The sequence below is a fragment of the Heloderma suspectum genome, chromosome 2 (assembly GCF_057233095.1).
Source record: "Heloderma suspectum isolate Gila_16-S chromosome 2, 16-S_ref, whole genome shotgun sequence".
NCBI lineage: Eukaryota > Metazoa > Chordata > Lepidosauria > Squamata > Helodermatidae > Heloderma > Heloderma suspectum.
In genome coordinates this window covers 301,685,001-301,711,813 of record NC_139459.1, presented here as the reverse complement: position 1 = coordinate 301,711,813, position 26,813 = coordinate 301,685,001, and the positions used below count along the sequence as shown (strand labels likewise).

The 26,813-nt window shown below is 46.7% G+C and overlaps 1 protein-coding gene across 5 annotated transcripts in view; it reads right to left on the bottom strand.

Moving 5' to 3' along the window:
* Positions 1 to 26,813, bottom strand: part of NCKIPSD (NCK interacting protein with SH3 domain) — a 192,982-nt gene that overhangs the window by 38,298 nt on the left and 127,871 nt on the right. For 2 of the 5 annotated variants that reach the window (XM_084840139.1, XM_084840140.1), the window contains 3 exons: positions 25,930 to 26,022; positions 22,213 to 22,385; positions 12,459 to 20,283 (listed from right to left, as the gene is read on the bottom strand). In XM_084840139.1, coding sequence (XP_084696265.1) covers positions 20,080 to 20,283; positions 22,213 to 22,385; positions 25,930 to 26,022 — 470 coding nt within the window. In that variant the 3' untranslated portion in view covers positions 12,459 to 20,079. Of the gene's footprint in view, positions 1 to 12,458; positions 20,284 to 22,212; positions 22,386 to 25,929; positions 26,023 to 26,813 lie in introns of those variants that run through there. The other 3 variants (XR_014788530.1, XM_084840141.1, XM_084840138.1) reach the window with 3 other exon arrangements.

Here is a 26,813-nt window from a genome sequence, read left to right as displayed (position 1 = left end):
CAAGCGGCTGCAAGCCACAGCTCTTTGCACACTTCTCTGCTGGCATGTAGTGGGCTGTTGCTGGGGGCAGCGCATCAGTGGGCTCATGGCAGCTGCATCATTTGCTGCTAGGCCAACCTCTACCATAGGGATCTGCCACTCAGGCATGAGCGGCTACTCCTTCTTTGACCACTCTTGCTGTGGAACTCTATGGCAGCTGTCAATTAACCACAGAGGCTGTTCAGCTGCCATGTTAAGCCATGGCAGAGCCCACTAACCATCTTACAGCAAGTGGTTAGTGAATGTGGTTAGTCCATGGTTAATAAACCAGCATGGCTGGGACAGATGCCTGTTCAGATGTCATGCTAAGCCAACGTAGTTAGCTCAAAACTCCTAACCATCATGGCTTAATGTGATGTCTGAACAGGGCCATTGTGTTCTGTGAACTTCTGAAAAGTTACTCTGCTTAGCTAGCTTCAGGATGTTTATTACTCTTGTACATTGTTGTGGATTGCTAAAACTCTACATGCAAATTAACTCTTGCTGAAAAAGTATGCCTGAAACAGGTCAAAAGACCACCTATCAGTTGAGAGTCCCTGTGTATCTTCCATGTTACATATTGGGGCTGTATGTCACCCACACTGTAGCTAACCCAAACTCTGTGGTTGAGTGTGGATTGTTTGTTGAATTGTGGATTAGTGTGTTGTCTGAACCCAGGATATTTTCTGCAGTGTGGCTTGTTAACCACCCCAAATAACTCAGCAACAAATCATGGGATCTCAAGGTGGCTTGTTTGAGAAAACTAAGCCACACTGCATGGTTAACAAGCCACCCTGAGGAAAATGTCCTGAGTTCAGACAACACGCTAAACCTCGGTTCAACAACAACCCATATTCAACTGCTGAGTGTGGGTTAGCATGTTGTGCAAACCCAGTCACTGAGTTCCTGTAGTTTTCGTCCCACAGTCTTTAAAATGCAAGTCCTCAGCTGCAGAATGTGAACTGTATCTCAGCAATTACTATCTTTTGACTGTTTGAATCCTATATTTACTACCACGTTATAATCTTGGATTACCCTGATCAGTATTGGCATTATTTCTATGCCACAGCTGGACTGGTGCAATCTCTTAGAGAAGATTTGAAACATAGATTGGAGGGTCCAATTCAGCAACCTGTGTCTGTGCATGTCAGGACCGGCCCTACCATTAGGCAAAGTGAGGCAGCTGCCTCAGGTGGCAGATGCTGGGGAGGGGAGGTGTTTGAGGACAGAGCTGCATTTTCCACACGGCCTGCCTCTTACCCCTAAGCTAGCCTGTTGCCTTCAGGTGTGGTGGAGAATGCAGTCCCATTGCCAGTGTTGTAAGATAAAACTACCATTCGTATATGGAATGTGATGGGGCACCATGTTGTCCTTTGCCTCAGGCAGCAAAATGTATTGGGTCAACCCAGGTGCACCTGAAGAAAGTTTGCCAGAGCTGTGATTCAGTAACAGTTGCTACAGTAGGCCAGGTTGCATTCATTTGGTCTGAGTGAGCAAGTCAGAAAACAGCTCCACCACTTCACCGGCCCAGAAGGCTTTCAACACCAAGGGCCTCTCCGTTGGTTTTCCCATTGTGCCAAGTATTAGAGTCAGTGTGGTGAAAGGGTGGCTAATTCATGGAAGGGGCCTGTACGAATGACCCCCATAAAGTCTGCTACGCACGAGCAGGACCTACCAAATGGACTCTGAAGTGAGGCTAATTAAGTTTCATGGACAGGGACGGGACGCACAAGAACAATTTCTCAGGTACTCATCACTATTAAGATGCAAATTCGGTCCATGACCTCAGCTGCCCTAGATTCGTTCAGCCCTGCTCCGTACTGCACAGTCCTGAGCTGTGACCACCACCAGCTACCCTGGCAATATAGAAACACAAACGAGTTTCGACAAAAGGTGCCAGGCTATTTAACAGCACGAGGAGACTGCGCTCGGTATTCCACGCATAGCTCGGCAATGATATTGCCTCCCTTCTTGCATACTGGCCTGGGGGAGTGGGGATGGAGAGCAGCCTTGTTTGAGAACAGTGTGAGCAGAGAACCAGGGATTAGATAAGAGACACACAGTAGCACCCCGGCTGCCTCCTGGAGGGCCCATTTAGGACAGTCCAGAGGCTATAGCTTATTCTGTAGCACATGGCCCATTTCCAACGGCTAAGCACATCATTCTGCCTCCTCCCCTACCACTTCAGCCTTCTCCAGCCTGGTGGTGCCCTGCAGAGGTTATGAGACTACACGCTCCACCATCCCTAGCCAGCATGGCCCATTGGCCGTGGGGATGACGGGAGCTTGTAGCCCAACACATCTCCAGGGCACCAGCTTGGGGAAGGCTGCCATACGTTGTAGAGCCTGGTCTTCTCTCTGAAGCTCCTCAGAGAAAACACAGGCTACAACCCCAACCCATGAGAATTTCCCAAACCCAACCCATGAGAATTTCTCCAGAATTTATTCTGCTTTGATTTTGTTTTTGAAAGCATTTTATTTTCTATCAGATTGAATGAGAATGGTCAGAAAAAGAGTGGGAGAAAGTTTTGGCACAACACTACACACAACACTGTTAAAATCATAATTCTAAAAACATACATGTTTTAAAGCTAAAACCATCAGCAAAAGAGACAGATAATCAGAAACACACTTGCCTATATGCCCCAAACTTTCACAAAAAAATGTATTTTCAATGGACACCTAAATGACAACAACGTGGGGGACAACCAGCTCTCCACTTGGAGGGAGCTCCAAAGCCAGGGCACCACCACCAAGAAGGTCCTGCCATGTGTGGTGGCCCCTTTGGCTACACTCATCAAGGGCACCACAAGCTGAGCCTCCCCAGTTCTGAAGTTGTCTGAACCGTGTTAACAGAATGCTGGTGATACTAGGTATAGCCACTTAGCTTTCCCTCCATGTGTGGTCTCATTTACATGTATTTACATGAGCTATTGATTTAATTTGATTGTGCTACTCATTCTCTCTCTCTCTCTCTCTCTCTCTCTCTCTCTCTCCAAGCAAAAATTAATCTGTGCATTTGAGGTAGGAAAATGGGGCACAGCAGAAACACCCGAAGTTTTTAACTAGAGAAAGGGGAAGAAAAGCCACTCTTTTAATAGCTGGGGTGGGGGCACGGACGGACGGATGACGACGTCATCCTCATAACATTTGCCACAAACTGGTAGAGATAATGCTAATATTGTATTATAATCCACTGAAGCCTTTAATAGGTTTAGGAATAACAGGGTTTTATGGCCTTATTAATGTTCAGCATTAGGTTTCAGAAAAGAAGTACCATAAGGGGAAGTTGTTAATAAAAGAGTGTGTGTTGCACGACTGCTGCTGAGAGGATAGGGGGAAATGCTCTATTACCTACCTCTCCAGCAGGTACCAGAGGGTAGCACTGGGAGAGGAGGTTTCGGACCCGTGGCCACTCACTTGCGGGGTGCCACAGGGTTCCATCCTCTCCCTGATGCTATTTAACATCTATGTGAAGCCGCTGGGGGCTATCATCAGGAGGTTTGGGGTGCGGTGTCATCAATATGCGGATGACACGCAGCTCTACCTCTCGTTCAAAATCTTCACCAAGGATGGCCGTAGAATCCCTGTACAAATGTCTGGAGATGGTGAGTGGCTGGATGGGGAGGAATAAGCTGAAGCTGAACCCTGACAAGACCGAGGTACTTTTGGTGGGAGACAAGAGGAGGCTGGGGGATGTTGACCTGGTGTTCAATGGGGTACGACTACCCTTGAAAGACCAGGTCCGCAGCCTGGGGGTCATTTTGGACCCCCAGCTGTCCATGGAGGCTCAGGTGTCAGCTGTGAGCTGGACTGCACTGTATCAACTCCATCTGATATGGCGGCTGCGCCCCTTCCTTCCCGACCATCTGCTCCCATCGGCAGTACATGCCCTGGTCTCCTCTCGTTTAGACTACTGTAATGTGCTCTACCCCCTTCAAGGATCACTGCCTTGTTGTGGCGAAGGGGCTTGCGTAACTCAGTGAAGCCATAAGCTCTGCCGTGCAGGGCCACCCAAGACGGACAGGTCATGGCAGAGTATTCTGACAAAATGTGGTCCACTGGAGAAGGAAATGGCAACCCACTCCAGTATTCTTGCCAAGAAAACCCCATGGAACCTATCACAAGGCTAAAAGAGATGACGCTGGAAAATGAGCCCCTCAGGTCGGAAGGTGTCCAATATACTACTGGGGAAGAGCAGAGGGTATTTTCAAGTAGCGCCAGAAAGAGTGAAGCGGCTGGGCCAAAGCCAAAAGGACACTCAGCTGTGGATGTGTCTGGTGGTGAAAAGAAAATCTGATGCTGTAAAGAACAATATTCTTTAATTCTTTAATAAGCAGTACTGGGGTACAATCTTAAAAATGATAGAATGATCTCAGTACGAATCCAAGGCAAACCATGCCAGCAAGGTGATGTTCAAAATCCTACAAGCTAGGCTTCAGCAGTATGCGAACCGAGAACTACCAGAAGTACAAGCTGGGTTTCGAAGACGCAGAGGAACTAGAGATCAAATCGCCAACATTCACTGCATCATGGAGAAAGCAGGAGAATTCCAGAAAAACGTCTATTTCTGCTTCATTGACTACGCTAAAGCCTTTGATTGTGTGGATCACAACAAACTGTGGCAAATTCTTAAAGTGATGGGAGTACCAGACCACCTTACCTGTCTCCTGAGAAACCTGTACGAGGGTCAAGAAGCAACAGTAAGAACCAGACTTGGAACAACCGATTGGTTCAAAATTGGGAAAGGAGTACGACAAGGCTGCATATTGTTGCCCTGCTTATTTAACTTATATGCAGAGTACATCATGAGAAACGCCGGGTTGGATGAATCACAGGTCGGAATTAAGATTGCTGGGAGAATTATCAACAACCTCCGATATGCAGACGACACCACCCTAATGGCAGAAAGCGAAGAGGATCTCAAGAGCCTCTTGTTGAGGGCGAAAGAGGAGAGTGCAAAAGCTGGTTTGAAACTCAACATTAAAAAAACTAAGATCATGGCATCTGGCCCCATCACTTCCTGGCATATAGAAGGGGAAGAAATGGAAGCAGTGACAGATTTTACTTTCTTGGGCTCCAAGATCACCGCAGATGGTGACTGTAGCCATGAAATCAAAAGACGCTTGCTCCTTGGGAGGAAAGCTATGGCAAACCTAGACAGCATAGTAAGAAGCAGCGACATCACCTTGCCAACAAAGGTCCATCTAATCAAAGCTATGGTTTTCCCAGTAGTAATGTATGGCTGTGAGAGCTGGACTATAAGGAAGGCTGAGCGTCGAAGAATTGATGCTGTCGAACTGTGGTGCTGGAGAAGACTATTACGAGTCCCCTGGACTGCACGGAGGTCAAATCAGTCCATCCTAAAGGAAATCAACCCTGAGTGCTCATTGGAAGGACAGATACTGAAGCTGAAGCTCAAATATTTTGGCCACCTAATGCGAAGAGAAAACTCTCTGGAAAAGTCCCTGATGCTGGGAAAGACTGAAGGCAAAAGGAGAAGGGGACGGCAGAGGATGAGATGGCTAGATAGCATCACCGATGCAACGAATATGAACTTGAGCACGCTCTGGGAGAGAGCGGAGGACAGGAAGGCCTGGCGTGCTATAGTCCATGGGGTCACGAAGAGTCGGACATGACTGAACGACTGAACAACAACAACAACAACAACAACAACAACAGCAATAGAGCTTCTCCATCCTAGTCTGCAAAGGACATAATCAATCTGATTTCGATATTGACCATCTGGTGATGTCCATGTGTAGAGTCGTCTCTTGTGCTGTTGGAGAAGAGTGTTTGCTATGATCAGCGTGTTCTCTTGGCAAAACTCTATTAGCTTTTGTCCTGCTTCATTTTGTACACCAAGGCCATGCCTGCCTGTTATCCCGGTGATTTCTTGACTTCCTACTTTAGCATTCCAATCCCCTATGATGAAGAGGATATCTTTTTTTGGTGTTAGTTCTAGAAGGTGTTGTAGGCATTCATAGAACCGTTCAACCTCAGCTTCTTCGGCATCAGTGGTTGGGGCATAGACTTGAATTACTGTGATGTTGAATGGTTTGCCTTGGATTCGTACTGAGATCATTCTATCACTTTTAAGATTGTACCCCAGTACTGCTTTTCCCACCCTTTTGTTGACTATGAGTGCTACTCCATTTCTTCTAAGGGATTCGTGCCCACAGTAGTAGATATGATGGTCACCTGAATTAAATTCGCCCATGCCTGTCCATTTGAGTTCGCTGATTCCCAAGATGTTGATGTTGAATCTTGCCATCTCATGTTTGACCACCTCCAGCTTACCTTGATTCATTGATCTTACATTCCAGGTTCCTAAACAATATTGTATTGGACACCTTCTGACCTGAGGGGCTCATCTTCCGGCGTCATCTCTTTTAGCCTTGTGATACGTTCCATGGGGTTTTCTTGGCAAGAATACTGGAGTGGGTTGCCATTTCCTTCTCCAGTGGACCACATTTTGTCAGAACTCTCTGCCATGACCTGTCCGTCTTGGGTGGCCCTGCACGGCATAGCTTATGGCTTCACTGAGTTACGGAAGCCCCTTCGCCACAACAAGGCAGTGATCAATGAAGGGGGAGGAGAAGCTCTATACAGTCAGTAAAAACAAGACCTGGAGCTGACTGGCTCAGATCATGAGCTTCTTGTTGCAAAATTTTGGCTTAAATTGAGGAACGTAGGGAAAACCACTAAACCATTCAGGTATGACCTCAATCATATCCCTTATGAATATACACTGGAGGTGAGGAATAGATTTCAGGGATTAGACCTGATAGACAGAGTGCCTGAGGAACTATGGACAGAGGTCCATAACATTGTTCAGGAGGCAGCAACGAAATCCATCCCAAAGAAAAAGAAATGCAAGAAAGCCAAGTGGCTGTCTGAGGAGGCTTTACAAGTAGCTGAGGAATGAAGGGAAGCGAAAAGCAAGGGAGAAAGGGGAAGATATATCCAACTGAATGCAGAGTTCCAGAGAATAGCAAGGAGAGACAAGAAGGCCTTCTTAAATGAACAATGCAAAGAAATGGAGGAAAACAATAGAATGGGAAAGACCAGAGATCTCTTCAAGAAAATTGGAGATCTCAAGGGAACGTTTTGTGCAAAGACGGGCATGATAAAGGACAAAGAAGGCAGGGACCTCACAGAAGCAGATGAGATTAAGAAGAGGTGGCAAGAATACACAGAAGAACTATACAGGAAAGATCTGAATGTCCCTGATAGCCATGATAGTGTGGTCACTGAACTTGAGCAGGACATCCTAGAGAGTGAAGTCAAGTGGGCCTTAGGAAGCTTTAGTAACAACAAAGCTAGCAGAGATGACAGTCTTCCAGCTGAGCTATTTAAAATCCTAAAAGATGATGCTGTTAAAGTGCTGCATTCAATATGCCAACAAATTTGGAACACTCAACAATGGCTGCAAGACTGGAAAAGGTCAGTTTACATTCCAATACCAAAGAAGGGCAACGCCAAAGAGTGTTCAAACTACCGTACAATTGCGCTCATTTCACATGCCAGCAAGGTGATGCTCAAAATCCTACAAGCTAGGCTTCAGCAGTATGCGAACCGAGAACTACTTGTACCGAGAAGTACAAGCGGGGTTTTGAAGAGGCAGAGGAACTAGAGATCAAGTCGCCAACTTTCGCTGGATCATGGAGAAAGCAAGAGAATTCCAGAAAAACGTCTATTTCTGCTTCATTGACTACGCTAAAGCCTTTGATTGTGTGGATCACAACGAACTGTGGCAAATTCTTAAAGTGATGGGAGTACCAGACCACCTTATCTGTCTCCTGAGAAACCTGTACGAGGGTCAAGTAGCAACAGTAAGAACCAGACATGGAACAACCGAGTGGTTCAAAATTGGGAAAGGAGTACGACAAGGCTGCATATTGTTGCCCTGCTTATTTAACTTATATGCAGAGTACATCATGAGAAACGCCGGGTTGGATGAATCACAGGTCGGAATTAAGATTGCTGGGAGAATTATCAGCAACCTCCGATATGCAGATGATACCACCCTAATGGCAGAAAGCAAAGAGGATCTAAAGAGCCTCTTGTTGAGGGTGAAAGAGGAGAGTGCAAAAGCTGGTTTGAAACTCAACATTAAAAAAACTAAGATCATGGCATCTGGCCCCATCACTTCCTGGCATATAGAAGGGGAAGAAATGGAAGCAGTGACAGATTTTACTTTCTTGGGCTCCAAGATCACCGCAGACGGTGACTGTAGCCATGAAATTCAAAGACGCTTGCTCCTTGGGAGGAAAGCTATGGCAAACCTAGACAGCATAGTAAGAAGCAGAGACATCACCTTGCCGACAAAGGTCCATCTAATCAAAGCTATGGTTTTCCCAGTAGCAACGTATGGCTGTGAGAGCTGGACTATAAGGAAGGCTGAGCACCGAAGAATTGATGCTTTCGAACTGTGGTGCTGGAGAAGACTCTTACGAGTCCCCTGGACTGCAAGGAGGTCAAATCAGTCCATCCTAAAGGAAATCAACCCTGACTGCTCATTGGAAGGACAGATACTGAAGCTGAAATATTTTGGCCACCTAATGTGAAGAGAAAACTCTCTGGAAAAGACCCTGATGCTGGGAAAGACTGAAGGCAAAAGGAGAAGGGGACGGCAGAGGATGAGATGGCTAGATAGCATCACCGATGCAATGAATATGAACTTGAGCACACTCCAGGAGAGAGTGCAGGACAGGAAGGCCTGGCGTGCTATGGTCCATGGGGTCACGAAGATTCGGACACGACTGAACGACTGAACAACAAATGCGCTCTACATGGGGTTACCCTGGAAGATGGTTTGGAAGCTGCAGCTGGTCCAGAACTCAGCGGCTCACCTGATTAAAGGCAGCCACTGGCAAGATCACATCACTCCAGTACTGAAGGAGTTCCACTGGTTACCAGTTGTTTTCCGGGCCAAATTCAAGGTGTTGGTTTTGACCTTTAAAACCCTATATGGTTCTGGCCCAGCCTATCTTAAGGAGCACCTCCAGCAGCACCAGACAGGCCACTCAACAAGATCAGCCTCGGATGGCCTTCTCTCTGTCCCATCAGCCAGGACAGCTAGACTGGCGGGGACGAGGGAGAGGGCCTTTTCTGTGGTGGCCCCCACTCTGTGGAACTCCCTCCCTAGGGAACTCCATCATGCCCCCTCTTTAATGAGCTTCCACCGTACATTAAAAACGTGGTTGTTCAGGCAGGCATTTGGGGTGGGTTAGGGTATGTTAGAAAATGTTCTCATTGTAGAATTTTATTGTTTTAAACTGTTTTATTATATGTTGTACATCGCCCAGAGTGGCTGGGTGACCAGCCAGATAGGCGGTTAATAAATTTAATTAAAAAAACCTAAATAATAATATTAGAACTAGGCAGGCTTTAGAGGCTAGAAGGGTTGATTCTGCATAAAGGAACAGGTAGGAACCCCGTGAAAGAGCGATGGAAGGAGCCGGCATTGCTGCAAAGGTTCGGCTGCCGTAGCCCAAGCAGGCTCAAATCAAACCGTGCAGAAGAGGCTGAAGTCAAGGGCTGGGTCTTGTGCAGCACAGCAGGAAACGCACATTCCTAAAAACCACCCCATCCACCGAAGGCTGGTGGCTCCAATTTTGGCAGGGCTGTAAATTCGCTCCAGGTTTCAGTCAGCGCCAGCCAGAATGCTAAAGGAGCGATCCATGGTGCTGAACCTATTTTAAGGATGGAGCTCAGCACCTTGGATAGCTCCTTTAGAGTTCTCACTGGAACCCGGACATCGGCACCACCAGCCTCCATTGCTGCAGCTTGGTGTGCTTTGGCCCACAGGCAAACCTTGGAAACAAAAGCAAAAACGGCACAGAGGAAAACAGGTGAGCATCTCCCGCATAGACAGAAGCCCTGGCTGTGATTCAGGGCCTCCATTTTGAACCTCCAGCATGCTGCAAATCCCCACGCTGCAGGTTCACAGTGGTAGAGCCATTCCCTTATGCAAAAGGTAATTAGGTACGGATGGATCCCAGCCAACGAGAGTGCTGGTGACTTCATATCGAGGTTGTTCATAATTTTCGAGATCTCATCTGGACCATGAAACCCTGGCAATCCACCCTATGAGCCCTTTGATGGCCATGCCTGGTGAATCTTAACATCAGAACGCTTGAGCAGGTGTGGCCGCACTCAAGGGCAGGTTACTCCAACTGACTTCAAAAAGAGATGAAGCCAGCTCAATGGCAAATTTGCTGGCCTAAAGGTCCAAATGGATTGTGCAGTTAAGATAATGTGCAGCTAGACACAATCAGCCTTTTTTTTTTTTTTAAAAAGGAAGTTTTGATCAGAACATCAGGGATCTTTTCCTAACCCTTTCAGTGAACTGGTGCATAACTTGGAAGTAATGGGTATTTATCTGTGGTCCACCCATCCCCTAGCATTTGCAGGGCATTTCAAGCAAGGGAATAGCCTGCCTGTTATTAGGAAAAAGCACGCTGCTGAATGTAAGAAGACTGGAATGGAAAGCACAAATCAGTCCTATGGCCATTATCCCAGCTGGCAGTTGGTAGTCAACTGCCTATAGAAATGGAGGCAAGTGACCGTCACTAGCCCAGGCTTTGCTCCATTTGCAAACCAGCAATCAGTTTAGTCATGTTACTCCAAGCTGTCTTTGTTTTATCCTTCCACAAGGCCATGACGATCACAGCATGTTTCTGAAGCCTCACAAGAAGTCTCCCTTTGGGGCAACTGAAGGCCACATTTCCAAAAGATAGTAAGGTAGGATACTGACTTCATGGACATAAATCCAGGAGCATGAGAAATAGCACCACAGGGCTTTGTTTTCAGCTAAGTGTAGTGTTGGCTCATGGCCAATCTGACTGGTGGGGCAGAACACAGGTCAGCAGAGGAACAGCCAGCATTGTGCAGAGGAGCGTTGAAAGATGTAAAAGTTGTCCTGGCACAGGTTTTTATTTAAAAAGACATAACATTGCACAAATGCATTATAAGCCAACCCATGATTTTTCAGTCACACAAATGAGCTAAAAGCCAGTTTGTGATTTTTCAAATCTCACAAATGAACTGCAAACCAGTTTATGATTTTTTCCATTCTCACGAAAGCATTACAGCTTCAGCTGGTGCAGAACGCGGCGGCTCACCTGATTAAAGGCAGCCACCAGCATGATCACATCACTCTGGTGCTGAAAGAGTTGCACTGGTTACCAGTTGCTTTCGGGGCCAAATTCAAGGTGTTGGTTTTGACCTTTAAAACCCTATGCAGTTCCAGCCCAGCCTATCTCAAGGAGCGCCTCCAGCAACACCAGACAGGCCATTTAACAAGATCAGCCTCGGATGGCCTTCTCTCTGTCCCATCAGCCAGGACAGCTAGGCTGGTGAGGACGAGGGGGAGGGCCTTCTCTGTGGTGGCCCCCACTCTGTGGAACTCCCCCCCCAGGGAACTCCCCCCCTCCAGGGAACTCCGCCATGCCCCCTCTTTAATGAGCTTCTGCCACGCACTGAAAACTTGGTTATTCAGGCAGGCATTTGGGGTGGGCTAGGGTATTTTTAAATAATGTTTTAATGTATAATTTTACTGTTTTAAATTGTACCATTGTACATCACCCAGAGTGGCTGGGTGACTAGCCAGATGGGCAATTAAGAAATTTAATAAATAAATAAATAGCTAGACTCATCAATAGACCCCTCCCACTCTATTTAAATAAGTTTACATGCTGGGATTGTGTTGTGCTGGCTCCTCAAAACAAATGGAGAAATAGCAAGCAAACAAATGGCTGTGAGGCAGGGGAGTGTGCTCCACTCCCAGGCAGCCTTGGAAAGCCTACCCTGTGTACGTTATGGCTCTGTGCAAGTCTTGGAAATGGCAGTGCAACAGAAGCTGACTGCAGCAATAGGAAGCCAGCAGTAGCACGGCAATGTTTTTTAATAAAAAAAACCGAATACAGGTAGGAAGCTGGAAGGAAGCCAACTATCAATCTTTGTATATTTATCTTCCTAGTAAAAGAATGCAGTGTATCACAAATATCTGCTATTTTATTCCTTGATTTAAAACAAGACTCTTATTTGTGCTGGAGATTTTTCCTGAACAAAAGTGGTTCCTATAACCACTGAAGCATGCTGATTGGCAAATAAGAGCCTTTATATTACTCAGGGGGGCAATACAAAACTTCTGCTCTTACATTTTTCATGCTGTAGCATTTTATCTATTTAGAGGCAGAGGGCCATTGTGAAATGAATAGATTTGATGTTTGCCTCCATGAGCACACACAGCAAGGAGACTGAGCAAGTCCATTTACTTGAAGGTTAACTCCCCAGTACTTTCCTTAAACAAGGGCTGGTATATATAGGGCAGATCAATGTTTTTTTCTTCCTTTCTATGAGATGGAATGTAAAACATTCATATCATTTTCTTGATAAGTAGAGTCAAATATTCAAAATCTGAGAATTGACCACATTGTAGTGCTCAGCTGAGTCGAAGGAGGGCATCTAGGTGCGCTCAGTGGATGATCCGGGTTGGCATCTCTTGAAGCCAGGGGTGGATCCAGGGCTGGTGTCAAGGGTCGGCATGGTTGGGCAGCTGCCGAGGGCCCACACCCCAGCAGGGGCCCACTAAAAAGCCCCCTAGAGTTGCTCCTCCTCTTCACAGTTGCAACCTGCTTGTTCTCCTGCCTCTTGCTTTAGCCCAGGCAACAGTGGTGGCGACAAGGAGGAGGAGCAGATGCCACTGCCTGCATGCTCATTGGCTCTCTGCCTGTCCAGCTAGCAAGTGGTAGCAATGATGAGTAAGAGGATGAGGAGCAATCGCAGCTGGTGACAAGGGCAGTGAGAAGGCAGATTCACTGAGGGAGGGGGCCCATTGAGGGTGTCTGGCCCAAGGGGCCACAGAAATCTGGAGCCAGTGGGCCCTAATGCCTGTGATGACTTGCTAGTCTCTAGTCCCCAGTATCACGCTCATGGTAAAATACACTACGCAACCTGTTGGGTCATATGCATAACGCTGACCTCACCACGTGCATTTTCTTTCTATAGAAGAACCCAGTGGAGGCTGGCGGCTCCAATGTCAGTGGGGCGGTAAATCCACCTGGGTTTCAGTCAGAACTCTAAAGGATCTATCCAAGGTGCTGAACCCATTTTGGGGGTAGGATTCAGCACCTGGGATAGCTCCTTTAGGGTTTTGATTGGTTCTGACCGAAAACCAGGGCAGATGCACCGCCCCACTGACACTGGAGCCACCAGTCCCCATTGAGCAACATCCAGTCCTCGGTTCAATGAAGGTGCAGGAATTCAGCTTTGGGGTCAGCTTTGATTTTCCCATGCTTGCATTTTAAACCATTTTTTTAAATATAAGGAGACATTTACTGTAATGGAATGGGTTCTTTTTAACACACACACACACACACACACACACACACCTATTTACATTTTAAAAATTGGTTTCAAATTTACCTGTTTTTGTCAACCAAGGATTGTACAGAGGATGTAGCCTTTAGTTGCTCGCCCACTCGTCCTGCCCACGCTCAGTTCTGAAATACGGAAGAACCGATGCCTCTTTCATAAAAGGCAAAGCAAATTAAAACACAGACTATATACAGTACAAAAAAAGAGGAAAAGGTAATAATTCTCACTGGAATCAGGACTGCGGCAGCTAGAGATACAACATTGCTCAATTCCTCCATGAAGTGCTTGAGCAAAGTCACCTTGCTCACCCGTAAAATTTCAGATCTGAGCAGATGGCATTCCGCAGTATTTGTTAAGAACATCCGTTGAAAATTACACACATACACGCATCTCTCCCCACCACCCCTCCCCTGCACAATATATGAATGTCCTTGCAGGATCTGATACACACAACTCAGTTTTGATCTCTCATTGCCTGGCAAATCTAGACAACAATCCATTCCTAAACTCTCACGAGACACACCCCTGTATACAACAGACTAGGAACAACATTGTCCATGTTTATCTCCACCACCACCCCGCCCCAGAAGTAAAAGAGTGATGCAATGTGAAAAGGGAAACAAAAATATAGATGAAGTTTCACATTCATAGGGCAGGTCTCTCTCTCTCTCTCTCTCTCTCTCACACACACACACACACACACACACCCTTACCCCTTATTTGGGTGCTGCTGGTAGCATTGTTTTCTGGTATTCTGTTTTAGGAGAAACATTTCGGCAGGCACGGGGTCAGTGGCATCTCATTAAATACTAGGCTTGCTCCATTCCAATCAAACCCTCTGACAAGATGCCTCCTTCAGTTTATAGGACAATGTTATTACATAATGGTGCTTATCACAATATAAGGAAGGCTTTGCAAAAGCTATTCATCTTCCTTGTACAATATCCTGGAAAGGTCCTTATCGAGCACCATGGAGATATTAGTTCCTTCTCAATTTATTGAAGTTATTTCACTGCCACAGAAGAGCAGAGATTGGCAGACAAGCATCATGGTTCTGCACCTACTGTCAATGCTGAAAAAGAGGGAGTGTTGTGTGTGCGTTTGTATGTGTCGGGGGGATGTAGGAGCTATCACTATCACACATTGCTTTTCTTAAATAGAAGGATTTGGCCTAGCGTGCAGATATATGAAGGCCTGAAATGTTACAATTAGACCAGACAAAATTTATGAGGAGACAGGGTCATCTCGAGATTAGTTTCAACATGCTCCTGGTGGTTCCACGTGTACCTATGGCCTGATGGGAGTTCACTTGAAGAGCCTTCAGTGTGGCAACCCCCTTTCTTTGGAACTCCCTGCCCCTGGAAGTCAGGCAGGTGCCAACGCTGTGCTGTTTTGGTGCCTCTTGAAAACAGATCTTTTCCAGGAAGCATTCCTTAACTAACCAGCCACAGTTTTTATTGGCATTCTGTTTTTAAAAGAACAATTTTAATAATGGTGTTTTAATTCTTTTTATCTTTTTGCTTTTTTACTTCTTAGGTTCACTTCTCTGGAATCTGTTTTAGAGATAAAGCAGTATACAAATGCTGTAAATTAAACAAACAAACAAATATCATCATGTATAGATGGATCATACACTCAGCAGATTTGGCATGAACAGAAAGAAACGAAGCACTTAGATAATACTGCTCTGGTGGTTCTAAGAAGTTCCACATGGATCGGGATTTGCTTCCTGCCAGGCAAAATACTGAACCAGAGGGGTCATTAGTTTGACTCACAATCAGCCCTTTTCTTATACCCACAGAACCTCACAAAATTTGTTCTTGGGAAAAAAAAGACAGCCAGGATGATTTGGTGTGCAGCAGAGATAGAAACAGGGAAGCATTACACTGCTTACACACTATTTGCTTAATTCACCCTCCCTTTTTTAAAACCAGGAAATGGCCCTCGAGGCAATTAACAATAAAAGCCAACATTTAAAACATTCCTATGTTAGCAATGATGCAGTCATCTTTAAAATGTAGATGGTCCTTTCTGACCTAGGATCCTGGCTTGCCTGGGAAAGTAGGTTATGCTATCAGGCTGAGGAGAGCTCTCCGTCTTCATGCATGTGCATGCGCATGCCATACATTCCACATCTAGTCTCAATAATGTATTTCACACATTCCACGTCTCCCAAGGTGTTTGGTGTACCACCTGGCATGTCACACACAAACATGTCTAATGTTTGCCCCAGACTAACTGGGGAGGGGTGGGCAGGGAACCACTTAGTCAGGAAAAGCACTTCAGGAGGGGGTAAATTGAGAAGCAGCAGTGGGAAGTCCAACCCCTTCCGCACCCATTTCCCTGCTCGTGCGGCCCGCCAAGTGGTTTATTCTGTATGCTTTAAAATCTTGAACCCCAATGGAGAGAAGAGGCACCTGAGCAGCCGGAGGGACAATTTGGAACTGAGAAACAGTAGGCCACTTCTTCACCCCAGACTGGTTTATGAAATAAAAATGGCCATTGAGCTACACGCATGTATTTGTGCATGTAACGTATACCTTGTCTCTTGTCACAGCCTTTTCACCTACCTGGTATTAACTGTGGAAAAGTGGTGGCAGCATACCATGGATTAAGTATCAACTGATACTTGATCCACTCAGGTGTGCTGAACCTCAGGACTGTGGGCCAAATCTGGCCCACCTGGGCTTCCAATCTGGCCCTCTGAGGTTCCCCAGAGGGCCAGGCCCTCTTCCCTTGGCCCCATCACTTCTCCTTCAACGTTGTTTTTTTCACATTCTAAAAAGCTGAGATGCCTCTCCTAGGGCTTAGTTAGTGGCAGGAAGAGCTGTGAGATACAACAGGCTGGTAATTTGGGGATTTTAGCTCCACCCCTTATGCCTTCCGCTGCACCCACCACTGGAATGCGGCCTCTGAGAGCTTTTCAGAAATTTAATTCAGCCCTCAGGCTGAGTTTGACACCACATGGGAAGAATGCCTATTCAGAGTGGTCAGCTCCCTGCTTTTAATCTGAGAAAAATCCAAGTAAAACTTGCCTACAACCATTCCTTATTTCCTGCAAAGCCAAGGAAGCAATAGGGAGCATCTGACCAAACTTATCTTATACTTTGACCAGAGAAGGGCAGAGAGCAGCTAAATTAGCCTGACAAAAGCCAAAGAGAAAAGGCTGCTTTAAGCAAACACACTGCCCCTCCCCACCAGCAAAAGATGGCCAAAGTTTATTTGTCCTCATTGTCCTGCTGATGCCACTGGAGAAGGGCTAAGAAAACATCATAGCTCCAAAAGCCACGGAGCACCTGCAACTGAATCATTTTAAGACAATCAAGTGAACACTTGATCAAGGGCAGCAGAGACTCGAGGTGCTTCTCTGATGCCAGCCACCTACACCACTCACCACTGAGATGCAAGAAACGTCATTCTCTCTCTCTCTGTGTGTGTGTGTGTGTGTGTGTGTGTGTATAAAACCCTGAAAACTCAAGTATGTTGTTGGTGCCTTTCATTTGTACTTGACACAAGAGTAGGAGAACAGGCAGGAGCTGCTGGATATGCAAAGACCTTGCAGTGACACCAATTGCATGATAGGATTCTTGCTCAGATGGAAAACTAGTTGGCCCAAAGAAAACTACGTAAGCCTTTCTCTACCTGGGCTCCGATTAAGACAGCAATGAGGGCAAAGTCAAAGAAACAAACCTATGTGGCGTGAAGCATCTCCCAGGAGTAGCCAATTCCCTCTCTTTGGTCATCTGTGTATGTTGGGCACATATGTCTGAGTCAGTGGCATTTCCTGCTGTGCTTAGGCACATGAATTAGTGAGATTTGGAGAAATTACATGTGGACAGCTGTTATGGATCAGACTGAAGGCCAACTGAGTTCAGCGCTCTGCTCCCAGAGGCCTATGGGAAGCCTACAGGCAGGACATAAGGGCGATAGCACACTCCTGGTCATGTTCCCCAGCAACTGCTGTACATGGGCATACTGCCTCTGATACTGGATTTAATATATAGCCACCATGACAGGTAGCCCCTGATAGCCTTCTCCTCGATGAATTTGTCTGATCTCCTTTTAAAACCATCCAAAGTTGCAATCATCACCCCGTCTTGTGCTAGCGAATTCCAATAGCTTTAACTATGTGCTGCGTGTACCGTTCAGGTTCATTGGATGGCCCCGGCTTCTCGTACTATGACAGCGGGAGGAAAACTTCACCCTATTCATTTTCTCTGCACAACTGTATACACCTTTATCATGCCCCACCTCTACTATCATGCCTCAAAGGGGAGTTGCTCCACCCACTGATCGTTTTGGTTGCTTTTTCTGCACTGGTTCCAGCTCCATCAATTAACACATGATCAAGCCAATGTAAACATAGAAGACACAATCCACACATTACAGATGGGATGGATGATTTTTTAAAGAAAAATGCTGGGGTTGTTTGATGGGAGATTTATCTATGTTAATTCAAGCCTAACTCAGAAGTCAGCAGATTCAGATTAATTCATTGTTCCAAAGTATGTCCTAAAGGAACGGGACGTGGCTGGACTCCCCACTGCACTTCCTGCTGTGAAGCTCACTTTTGCTCAGATCCAGTTGAATCTTCATGCTGCTTCTTCATCAAATCCCAAAATTCTACCCTGGAGGACAGCTAGTTTTCCACCATTTTGTTCTTCGTCCCTGGAGTAGGGAGAGCAAGGAGGAGAGACCAGAGCAGACTCAAGGATTTTTGCTCCTTTAGGAAGGGCAGATGTGCCCCTGCTCAAACTGAACATTTACATCCCAGCAGAGAACCTTTGGGCACAGCCCTCAATTCACACGGGGAGCTGGTCATGCCAGAAGCACTGTGAGGGCCCAGGCTTATGTGCCGCTTCTTATGCGAGTGCTCCTGAACTGAGCCACAAAGAGGCCTGCTTTAGCTGTATGGTTGGCCTTACCTTGTGGAGAGAGGGAGGAGAACAGTAAGTTTGAAGTCACTGGGCTTCACACAGCTTCAAATTAAGAATGCCTGCATCATGCTCCGAGGTCATAAAGGACAGCCTAAGTGACACATGTGAATGGTTTCAGCTTGCAATCTGGCATTTTTGCAGGGGAATCTTACCCTTTGCAAAGCTCACTCATGACCCCCCCCCCCCCGCAACAGTCACTAACTCGCAAATGCTGTCCAACAATAAAAACTGGACACATTCATCTGTGGACTATGTTTATTTGATTCTATGAAAATACAAATCCCTTTCAATGGTCACAATGATTTGATTTTAAACATTTTTGTTTAAAAATAGGGCTTTCCACTTGTCTCGGACAGTGACTCCCAACTAACACCTTGCTCATGTGCTTGAGACAGATGGCCAATACCAGAATCTCCCTGCATGGGCATTGCATCAAGCAGATGCCCCTGTCCACAGGAGCAGCTTCAAATTCATTTGGTATACTTTAGGTTGAAAGGTTATCCAAATATTTCCAGTTGAAATTCAAGCCACTTCTACACCGAAGGTTGCAAAGTGCTTGTTTACCCACTGCGAAGAGCTTTGGCAGCGTTCATGTTTATTAAGATATTACAGACCCGTATTGGTATGTGAGCCTGTCGGAAAGATCTAAATAGGAAAAGCGAGCAAATCCATTTTGCTGGAGACCTGGAGGAATTAGATAAAAAAGGGGAGCTCCCCCAACTTGTGCATATTAAGGAGCAGAGCTAGCAGACATCGGGCTCAGGCAGCCTTCAGGACATGAAAAGGTAACGCTAGGCAGAACCACTTGCGACTAAGCTCAAGGCAAGAAACACCCCCAGGCTGAAAGACAGCACTGTGCACTGCCATCTACAGATACACAGTCCTCGTGTGTGCGGTGCCAGAGGCAACAAGGCCAGCACATCGCAGGAGACAAGCAACAGCTTTCAAAGAGGACACACCTTAGCAGTGAGTCTAAGCGGCAGGCCTTTTGAAGGGCCCCCTGCTGCCTGGACAGTCGTCATTCCTCTGCTGGCGCAGTGTGCAAGACGTTCAAGTGTAAGCACCACTACATCGAGCCATTCAGAGAAGCAGGCGCTGGCTTGGATTAGGTCGTGGAGAAGAGGGGCTCAGCTGCTCTAGCCCAGTTAGCAAGAGCTGGGTTGGGAAGGACTGGAAGGGCTCACGCGGCACATGATTAAGAGCAGCAAGAGGCTCCCTTGCGAGGCCTGTAGCATTTTTTTTATAGATGTACCAGACAAGAAGTGACAAAAGCTTGTTCCTAACATTGGCCTACCTCACTTTGTAGTTGCAGGACAAGAAATGCATGTGGAAATGGATGTCTATGGCGGAGACCTCTTGCTTTGGGATCCTAAGTACAAGCACAAAGACCCTCCGATCGCAAGCCTCTCTGTCCTCTTTTCGTGCAAAGGTCACTAGGGAGGCAATAAATATTCGCCTACTCTTGTCAAAGCATGCCATCGGCACATGAGTGCCACCCCTTTGTCTATAAGAGCCTCGCCTGCCTCCTCCCACCCACCCCGAAGCAGACCATCCTGAATGCTCTTCGCGCTGGCTGGTACAAATGCTGAAACTTCTTCCCTAGGGGCTTTTAGCACTCCACTTAAACCTGAGAGCTCACCTGAAGGGACAGCAAGGTATGAGCAGTACTGGAGAGGGATGGGAAGGATACATCCACAAGAGGCATTTTTTAATTCCAAATCTCTCTCTCCCTGGGCCAGTTAGCTGGCTCCAGGGGCTATCTCTGGAAACTCTTTATAGATCTCTTGGATTATCATTTTGTCCATCTGGCACTGCTGACTCTCCTCTTCTTCCACCATAATGCGTTGCAAAATCCCTTGCAAGTCCATGAAACGGTGCTTATGCTGAAGGTATGCTGTAGACCGCATGATAGCATGCATCAGAGACAAGTACTCCATTCGCAGCTGTAGAAACAGAATACATTGGGAGACCTTTAGCAATGAGATAAACAGAGCTTGGCTGCTGTCTGGAGACACCCACGTTAGCAAACAATCACCGTTTGTCCAGTGCAAGACTCCATCACGAACAATTAACAACTAGAGTAGACTTGTAGGAGGGACTCCTAAACAGCGCTTTTCATTGGCTTCTAGAAGTCTTATCTTTCAGAGTAGTTTTGGAACAGCTAGCCAACTGGATCATCTGAAGGGCTTTGAAATACTTCTTACCTGGACTCTGTGCTCAATAAAAAGCATCCCAAAACTAGGCTGACCTTTCCCTTCCAAGCACATCTCTCTCTGAGCAGGGTGTCTGTGAGGTCTCTTTTCTTTATACTGTAAAGCAGCCTCCTCAACCTGATGCCCTCCAGATGTTTTGCCTATGCTGGTTGGGGCTGATGGGAACTGATGTCCAAATCATCTGGAGGGCACCAGGTAGGGGAAGGCTGCTGTGAAGAAAGGAGATTGGACCAAAGCTACACACACACACACTCTAATCTAGGTTTCAGGCTCCCTGCGAGGATCCAGAAGAGACAGAGCTATCATACCCAACCTTGACCTGCCATAGGCCCAACGACTGAATGAATTGGGAAGTGCTCCCCGAAAGAAGCTGTCCGTCATGAACATTTATTAGTCTAGCTGAGCCTAAAAAACTGAGATGGATAGGAGCATTAAGAACAGACTTTCCCTGCAACTAGGTAGTACAAAAATACCTCTCCAAACTAACTTTATGCAAGCATAATCCCACCAAATTCTGTATGTTGCTCAAGGAAAACATTCAGGCTTTTGGTGAATCACTAGCAAAAGCAGATCTGCAATGGAGAGATGGGAACCATATGCACCTTGAGACCATTCAGGGTTTTGGTGCACAGATACTGTCAAGAAGCAGTTGAAGTGATTTCAAAGGCAGCGTTCTAAACCATTATGGCCTGAAGCTCATTAGGGCTTCATAGCTCAACAGTAGTGCCTTGAATTGGCTCCGGGAGGCAGTGCAGGCTCTAGAGCAGGGGGCAGGCATCGTAACGCCCTGCAGATGTTTTGGGCTGCAGCTCCCATAAGCCCCAGCCAGTATGGACAATGGTCAGGAATTATGGGAGTTTGCATTCGAAACACGTGGAGGGCACCAGGTTACTTCACCCTTGCTCTAGAGGATGGCTAAAATCTGCTTCTAATAGCCCATCGCTATCAGAAGATGTACCTCTGTTATGCAGCAGGTACAGCCTCAGGGCCGGGCTGCTTGCAGGCAGAGATTCCATGGAACACACAAAAAAGGGCGGGCTGCAGTCCTGGCTGCATCACTTCACTTCCTGCAAAACTCATTCTGTAAAAAAGCATTTTTCCAGCCCATACAGGGGTGAATATCTGCTTTAGCACCGGGGGCAGAACCTCTTTCAGCCCAAGGGCCAAATCCCATTTCCGAGCAGCTCTCGTGAGCTGCCTTCCAGTGGAGGGTGGGGATGAAGGCCAAAGGGGGCAGGGCAAACAATAGCCCCAAGAATACCAGCACATTCTAGCTTAAAGCTCTGACTCCCAGTGATAAGACCTCAGGAGAGGCATCCCAACCTTTCAAGAGTGGGGAAAAAACTGCTCAAAATGCTGGGAAACCACCAAACGACCAGTGGCTGTGGGAAGGGGAGGTGGCCATTTGGGGAATTCTGGAGGGCCAGGCTGGGACTCCAAGGGGGCCAGATTTGGCCCATCGGTCTGAGGCTCTGCACCCTGCTTTAAAGCATTTGGTTGGACGATGCCTGCGGAGATTTCAGAAGACAGAGAAGCGGCCGATGCCCATCCCTTCAGATGCATGACAAGACACCTCCACCTCCTCACTCATGTGAAGTCCCTCCTGCTTTTCCACCACCTGAAAGAGGGCTCTGGGGCTTCCTGCCTGCCTACCAGTACCTTTTCTCCGGGGGAGAGATCCGCAATCTGCCGCACCATTATGTCGATCATGACCATCATGTCCGTGTGGTAGAAGATGGTTGCCGTGCCCTTGCTGGCAAAGACGTCTTGTAGGAATTTCAACACCGAGTGCGGTGGCTGGGGCTGGTGCTTGAAGATGCACACCGGATCATCTGGTCGCAGGTCAGAGAGAAGGAAGGACGGGACGTCATACGCAGCCAGAGCTCGCTTTGCCTGAAGGCAGCAATTCAGTTCGGCACGCACCTGCACTGTGGTGGCCCTCGTTCAAATCACCCCAGCGGGGGCGCTTTCTGGGGAGCATGCATGTGCGCTAAGGACAGATGCACGCCGTGGAAAAGCCCCCCATTCAGGGCTTATAATCCTCACCTAGGGAAACTGATCCACACAGGAAGCAGCGGGCAGAGTGAAAGGTTGTGCTGACTGGCCTAGGCATGCAGCCTCAACGACTGCAGGTTCATGGCCGGGGTTCCTGGATCCATATGGGATAGGACTCCCACTGCCTTTAACTTTTCTCAAGTTTAATAGTTGTGCAGAAGAGAAATTTCAGCTGGTGGGGCTCTTCTGCAATAGAGTACTCTGATGGAGAAGATGCATCCTGCTGAAGTTTCTCCTCTTTACACATATGATCTCCTCCTAGATTGAGATCTTTGCTCAGTTTGAAGCCTGTCTTGCTGCCTCACCATTTTTTTTTAATGGCTGTGATGTCTCAACTATGGAATAGCCAAGGGAAGTCTGGCTGGCCCCTTCTGTGCCTGCTTTTATTAAAATATTCAGGGCTCGAGAGCTACAACCTGGGCTTGGGAAGCCAGCCTTTTGCTCCACCCAGTTGCAGACCAAGAGACTGTCATCCCCTAGAGCAGCCTACCCCAATCTGATGTCTGCCAGATGTTTGTGATCACAACTCCCAGCATTCCTGACCACTGGCCATACTGGCTGGGGCTGATGGGAGTTGAAGTCCAAAACATGTGGAGGGCACCAGCTTGGGGAAGGTTGCCCTGCAGCATGAAACTGGGGAGCATAGACAGCACTGCGCCCCACCATTTCCCATTTCCTGCTGAACTGGAGGCTGCCATCCCAGGAATTCCCAAATGTGTGAAAGATGGACCCTTGCTGCCTCCATCAGCCGGGATCAGCCAAAGAGCCCAGTTGGGAGATCTGGCTCAAGATTCTGCATTATGCCCGGTTACTCCAAGAAAAGAGGCAAGATAAAGTGTCTGAGGGCCACTTCATATTTTTACACGTATACTTAAGGAATCTTAAATGCACACAATTAATAGCATTTTAAATGTACACCTAAAAATGTGAAGTGCAAATGTAAAAATAAATATATCGCATGCTTGTAAACCCTGTGTCAAGCCACGCGTAGACTTTTCATGAAGCTGTGATGGGCTCCAGCTCCTTTTGAGTGGATGCTATCTGGCTAACCCAGGTATGCCTCTGTGGCCACATACACTGTATCCACATTTCTTCATCCAGAGCTCAGGGGTGAACTGGCCTACTGAAATGTGGGGGAAAGCATGGGTGGGCAAAGCGCTCAGTACCTCCACCTCCAATGCTACATTTTAAATCCCCCATTGGCCTCCCACTTTAAAGAAACTGGCATGAGCTCTATTCAGATATGTGGGTCATGCAGCTGTAAGTCTAGTTTGCCCCCTAAGAAAGACACCCACTGTTTCAATAGCCCACTTCATTGCTGCTCTCTCCTTGAAGAAATATAGATGCAAGTCATATGGGTTTTTCTAGAACAGGAGTGGGCAGTAAACAGATCCACAGATGTTTTCGACCACAACTCCCAGCATTCCTGACCACTGGCCATGTTGGCAAGGGCTTCTAGGAGTTGAAGTTCCAAACACCTGGAGATCTACTTTCTGCCCACCCCTGTTCTAGAGGACAGTGGCCCTCTTTTCCATAGGGGAAGGAGAGGGGGATCTGTAGGAAGGCTCACCTTACTCAAGGTCTGCTGTTTGACAAAGTGACTCAAAGTGGGGTGTTAATAAAAGTGGAGAGCCACTATGGTGTAGTGGTTACAGTGTTGGACTGGGACTTGGGAGATCTGGGTTCTAGTCCCCAGTGGGCCATGAAGCTCACTGGGTGACTTTGGGCCACTCACTCTCAACTTAACCTACCTCACAGAGATGCTGTGAGGATAAAGTGGAGAGGAGGAGGACTGTGCAAGCTGCCTTGGGTTCCTTGCAAGAGGAGAAAAAGGCGGGATATAAATGCAATAATAAATAAGATAGTAGGCATTCTGGCAATGAAAGAGTTAAAGGCTTTGGAAGGAGGCCAAGCAGAGCAGCACAAAGTTAAAAGCAGTTCTCAGCCTGGGTTGTGCTAAGAAAATAATTTTCAGCCCTGAAAAGAATTTAAAACAGAAAAACAGAACTACACGCATCAAATATGTGAAGAGTTATTTAACAGCAAATCGACAAACTAAAGGAGAGAGACAGAAGACAGACACACACAAGAAAGAGCCCTCATGCTCTTAAGGGCATTAGCCAGGCCAATGCTTTCTTAGGCAAGCATAGGTAGAATACTCTGGCATTCGGTTGTGTGACGTGCTTTACAATAGGGTCTACATATACAGCAGACTTAACAATGCTCAATGCTGGCAAAATAATCTGTAAGTGGCCTAGTTGGAGAGGGGGGGAAAAACCAGGATTCCTATGAAGCTGGCCTCAGCGGGTCCCTGGCATGTGGTAAGCGAAGAAAATCCAGTGCTGAGACACATCACCCTACACACACTCTGGCGTTCAGAATTTCGCTGTAGACAGAATTTCGCTGTAGACAGAGTTTTGCTGGACAAAAGGCCCAATTCCCATGGTAAACTGGGCAGTGTGCTCATCCGTAAGCCAAGAACCATGGCTTCCCAGTTTGCCCATCATGATAAACAAAGCAGAGGTCTGTGGTGTGTGAACCACGCCTGCTTGCAGGAGAAGCTCACCGGGAGCGATCGGGCAGAATGCACCAATGTAGTGGCTTATTCACAGTAAGCCAGGATTCTTTAAAGTGTAAAGTGGGCCAAAGAGAACCAGTATTTATTTGCTTGGATTCAAAGTCAATTACAAGACCAGTCTGCTGAACCATCCAGTCTTATGAAGGAGGGAAAGCAGAAAGCAAAATGCAGGACAAGGGTGGGACTCCATTGGGTTTGTTACAACTACCACCAAGGCTAGGAGCCTGCTTTTCAAAAAGGAGGGAAAGATTATCTACTAGATGATTTATTCAAGAACTGCTTCCCTGTTTGTGCAGATTTCCAAGCCCCTTGGAAACAGTTACATAGAGTTTTGCACTAAATATTTATTATACTTTTATCTTGCTTCGCAACTAAGAAGCGCCCAAGCGACTGTGAACATCCATTAAAAATTCAGTTTATAAAAATATGGATCCAAGGACACTACTCTCTTAGCCGTATGTTTGGGGAGCTATGCTATCCGAGACATCCTGAATACAGCTCTTAGGATCAGGTAGGACTATGCCATTTTGCCACTAACTGGGCAATTATCAGCATTTCAGCAGGTCAGTCTCCCTACCACAAAGGCAGACCTGACTTACCTGACCCAGAAATTTTAAAAGGCAGAAAACTTCACTGGAGCTTAGAGCCCATTCGCCAATTATTGCCTCTCTGCAGTATTAGCAGGGCACCTCTGCTCAGATATCCTCTGCCATTAGAAGTAGGAAAACTGCAGACGCACTCACCTCCGCGGTTCAGGAGGAGGAGAAGCTTTTCTGTGAAGGTTTTGACATTGGAGTGCTTGCTCAGAGTAACCATGATCACATTATGCTCGGGAACTAAGAAATAGGAGAAGCTTTATTAGAGGTGGCTGCCTGTCTCATAACTGGTTTAGTTACAACACAAATCGATGACAAAGTGAAAAAAGGGTGGCAAGAAGAGATACACACAATGTTGTTTAGCAAAGAGCATTCTCTAAACTTGGATACAAATCCTACTTTAACCACAGACTGACGGGGCTCAAGCAATCTTAGTTCATCACCTGCAAAGTGGCCAAGCCCTACCATACAGCATTGTGGTGATGTAAATACCACTGTAAAGCATATTAGAAGTGCTGTGTTTTCATTTTATATGTATTGATTCCCCCCTCTCTTTGTGTAAAGAATCTAGAGCTTCGCATCCTCCATGATTTTAAAAAAATACTTATTATATTATAATCTTACATCATGTTATAATATTACTTTTTCTTTATAATTGTACCATGTAAAAACAGTATGATGGGGGTGGGGGGAGTATGCTTTTTGTTGTTCTGACGTATGAAATGTCTACTCTTGCCATTAACTATTGTCAAGTACTAGAATCAGGTAGCTCATGCTCAAATCTGGTCAAGGATCACAGATCAAACCACCGAAGTTTAAACAATATGTGCTTTGGCATTTCTGCTTGATGTACTTGTGTTTCATCCTGGGGTCTGGTGCTGTATCAGAATAGGGGCTCACAGGAATATTCATCAGGGCTTATGCTGTCAAAATCCACCTGAAGATACAGGTTAAGTAACCTGAAGGTCCTCTACTCTCCATGGCAGCAAACTCCATCTGCTTAATGAAGAAGCAAAGATTATTCTGGCTAC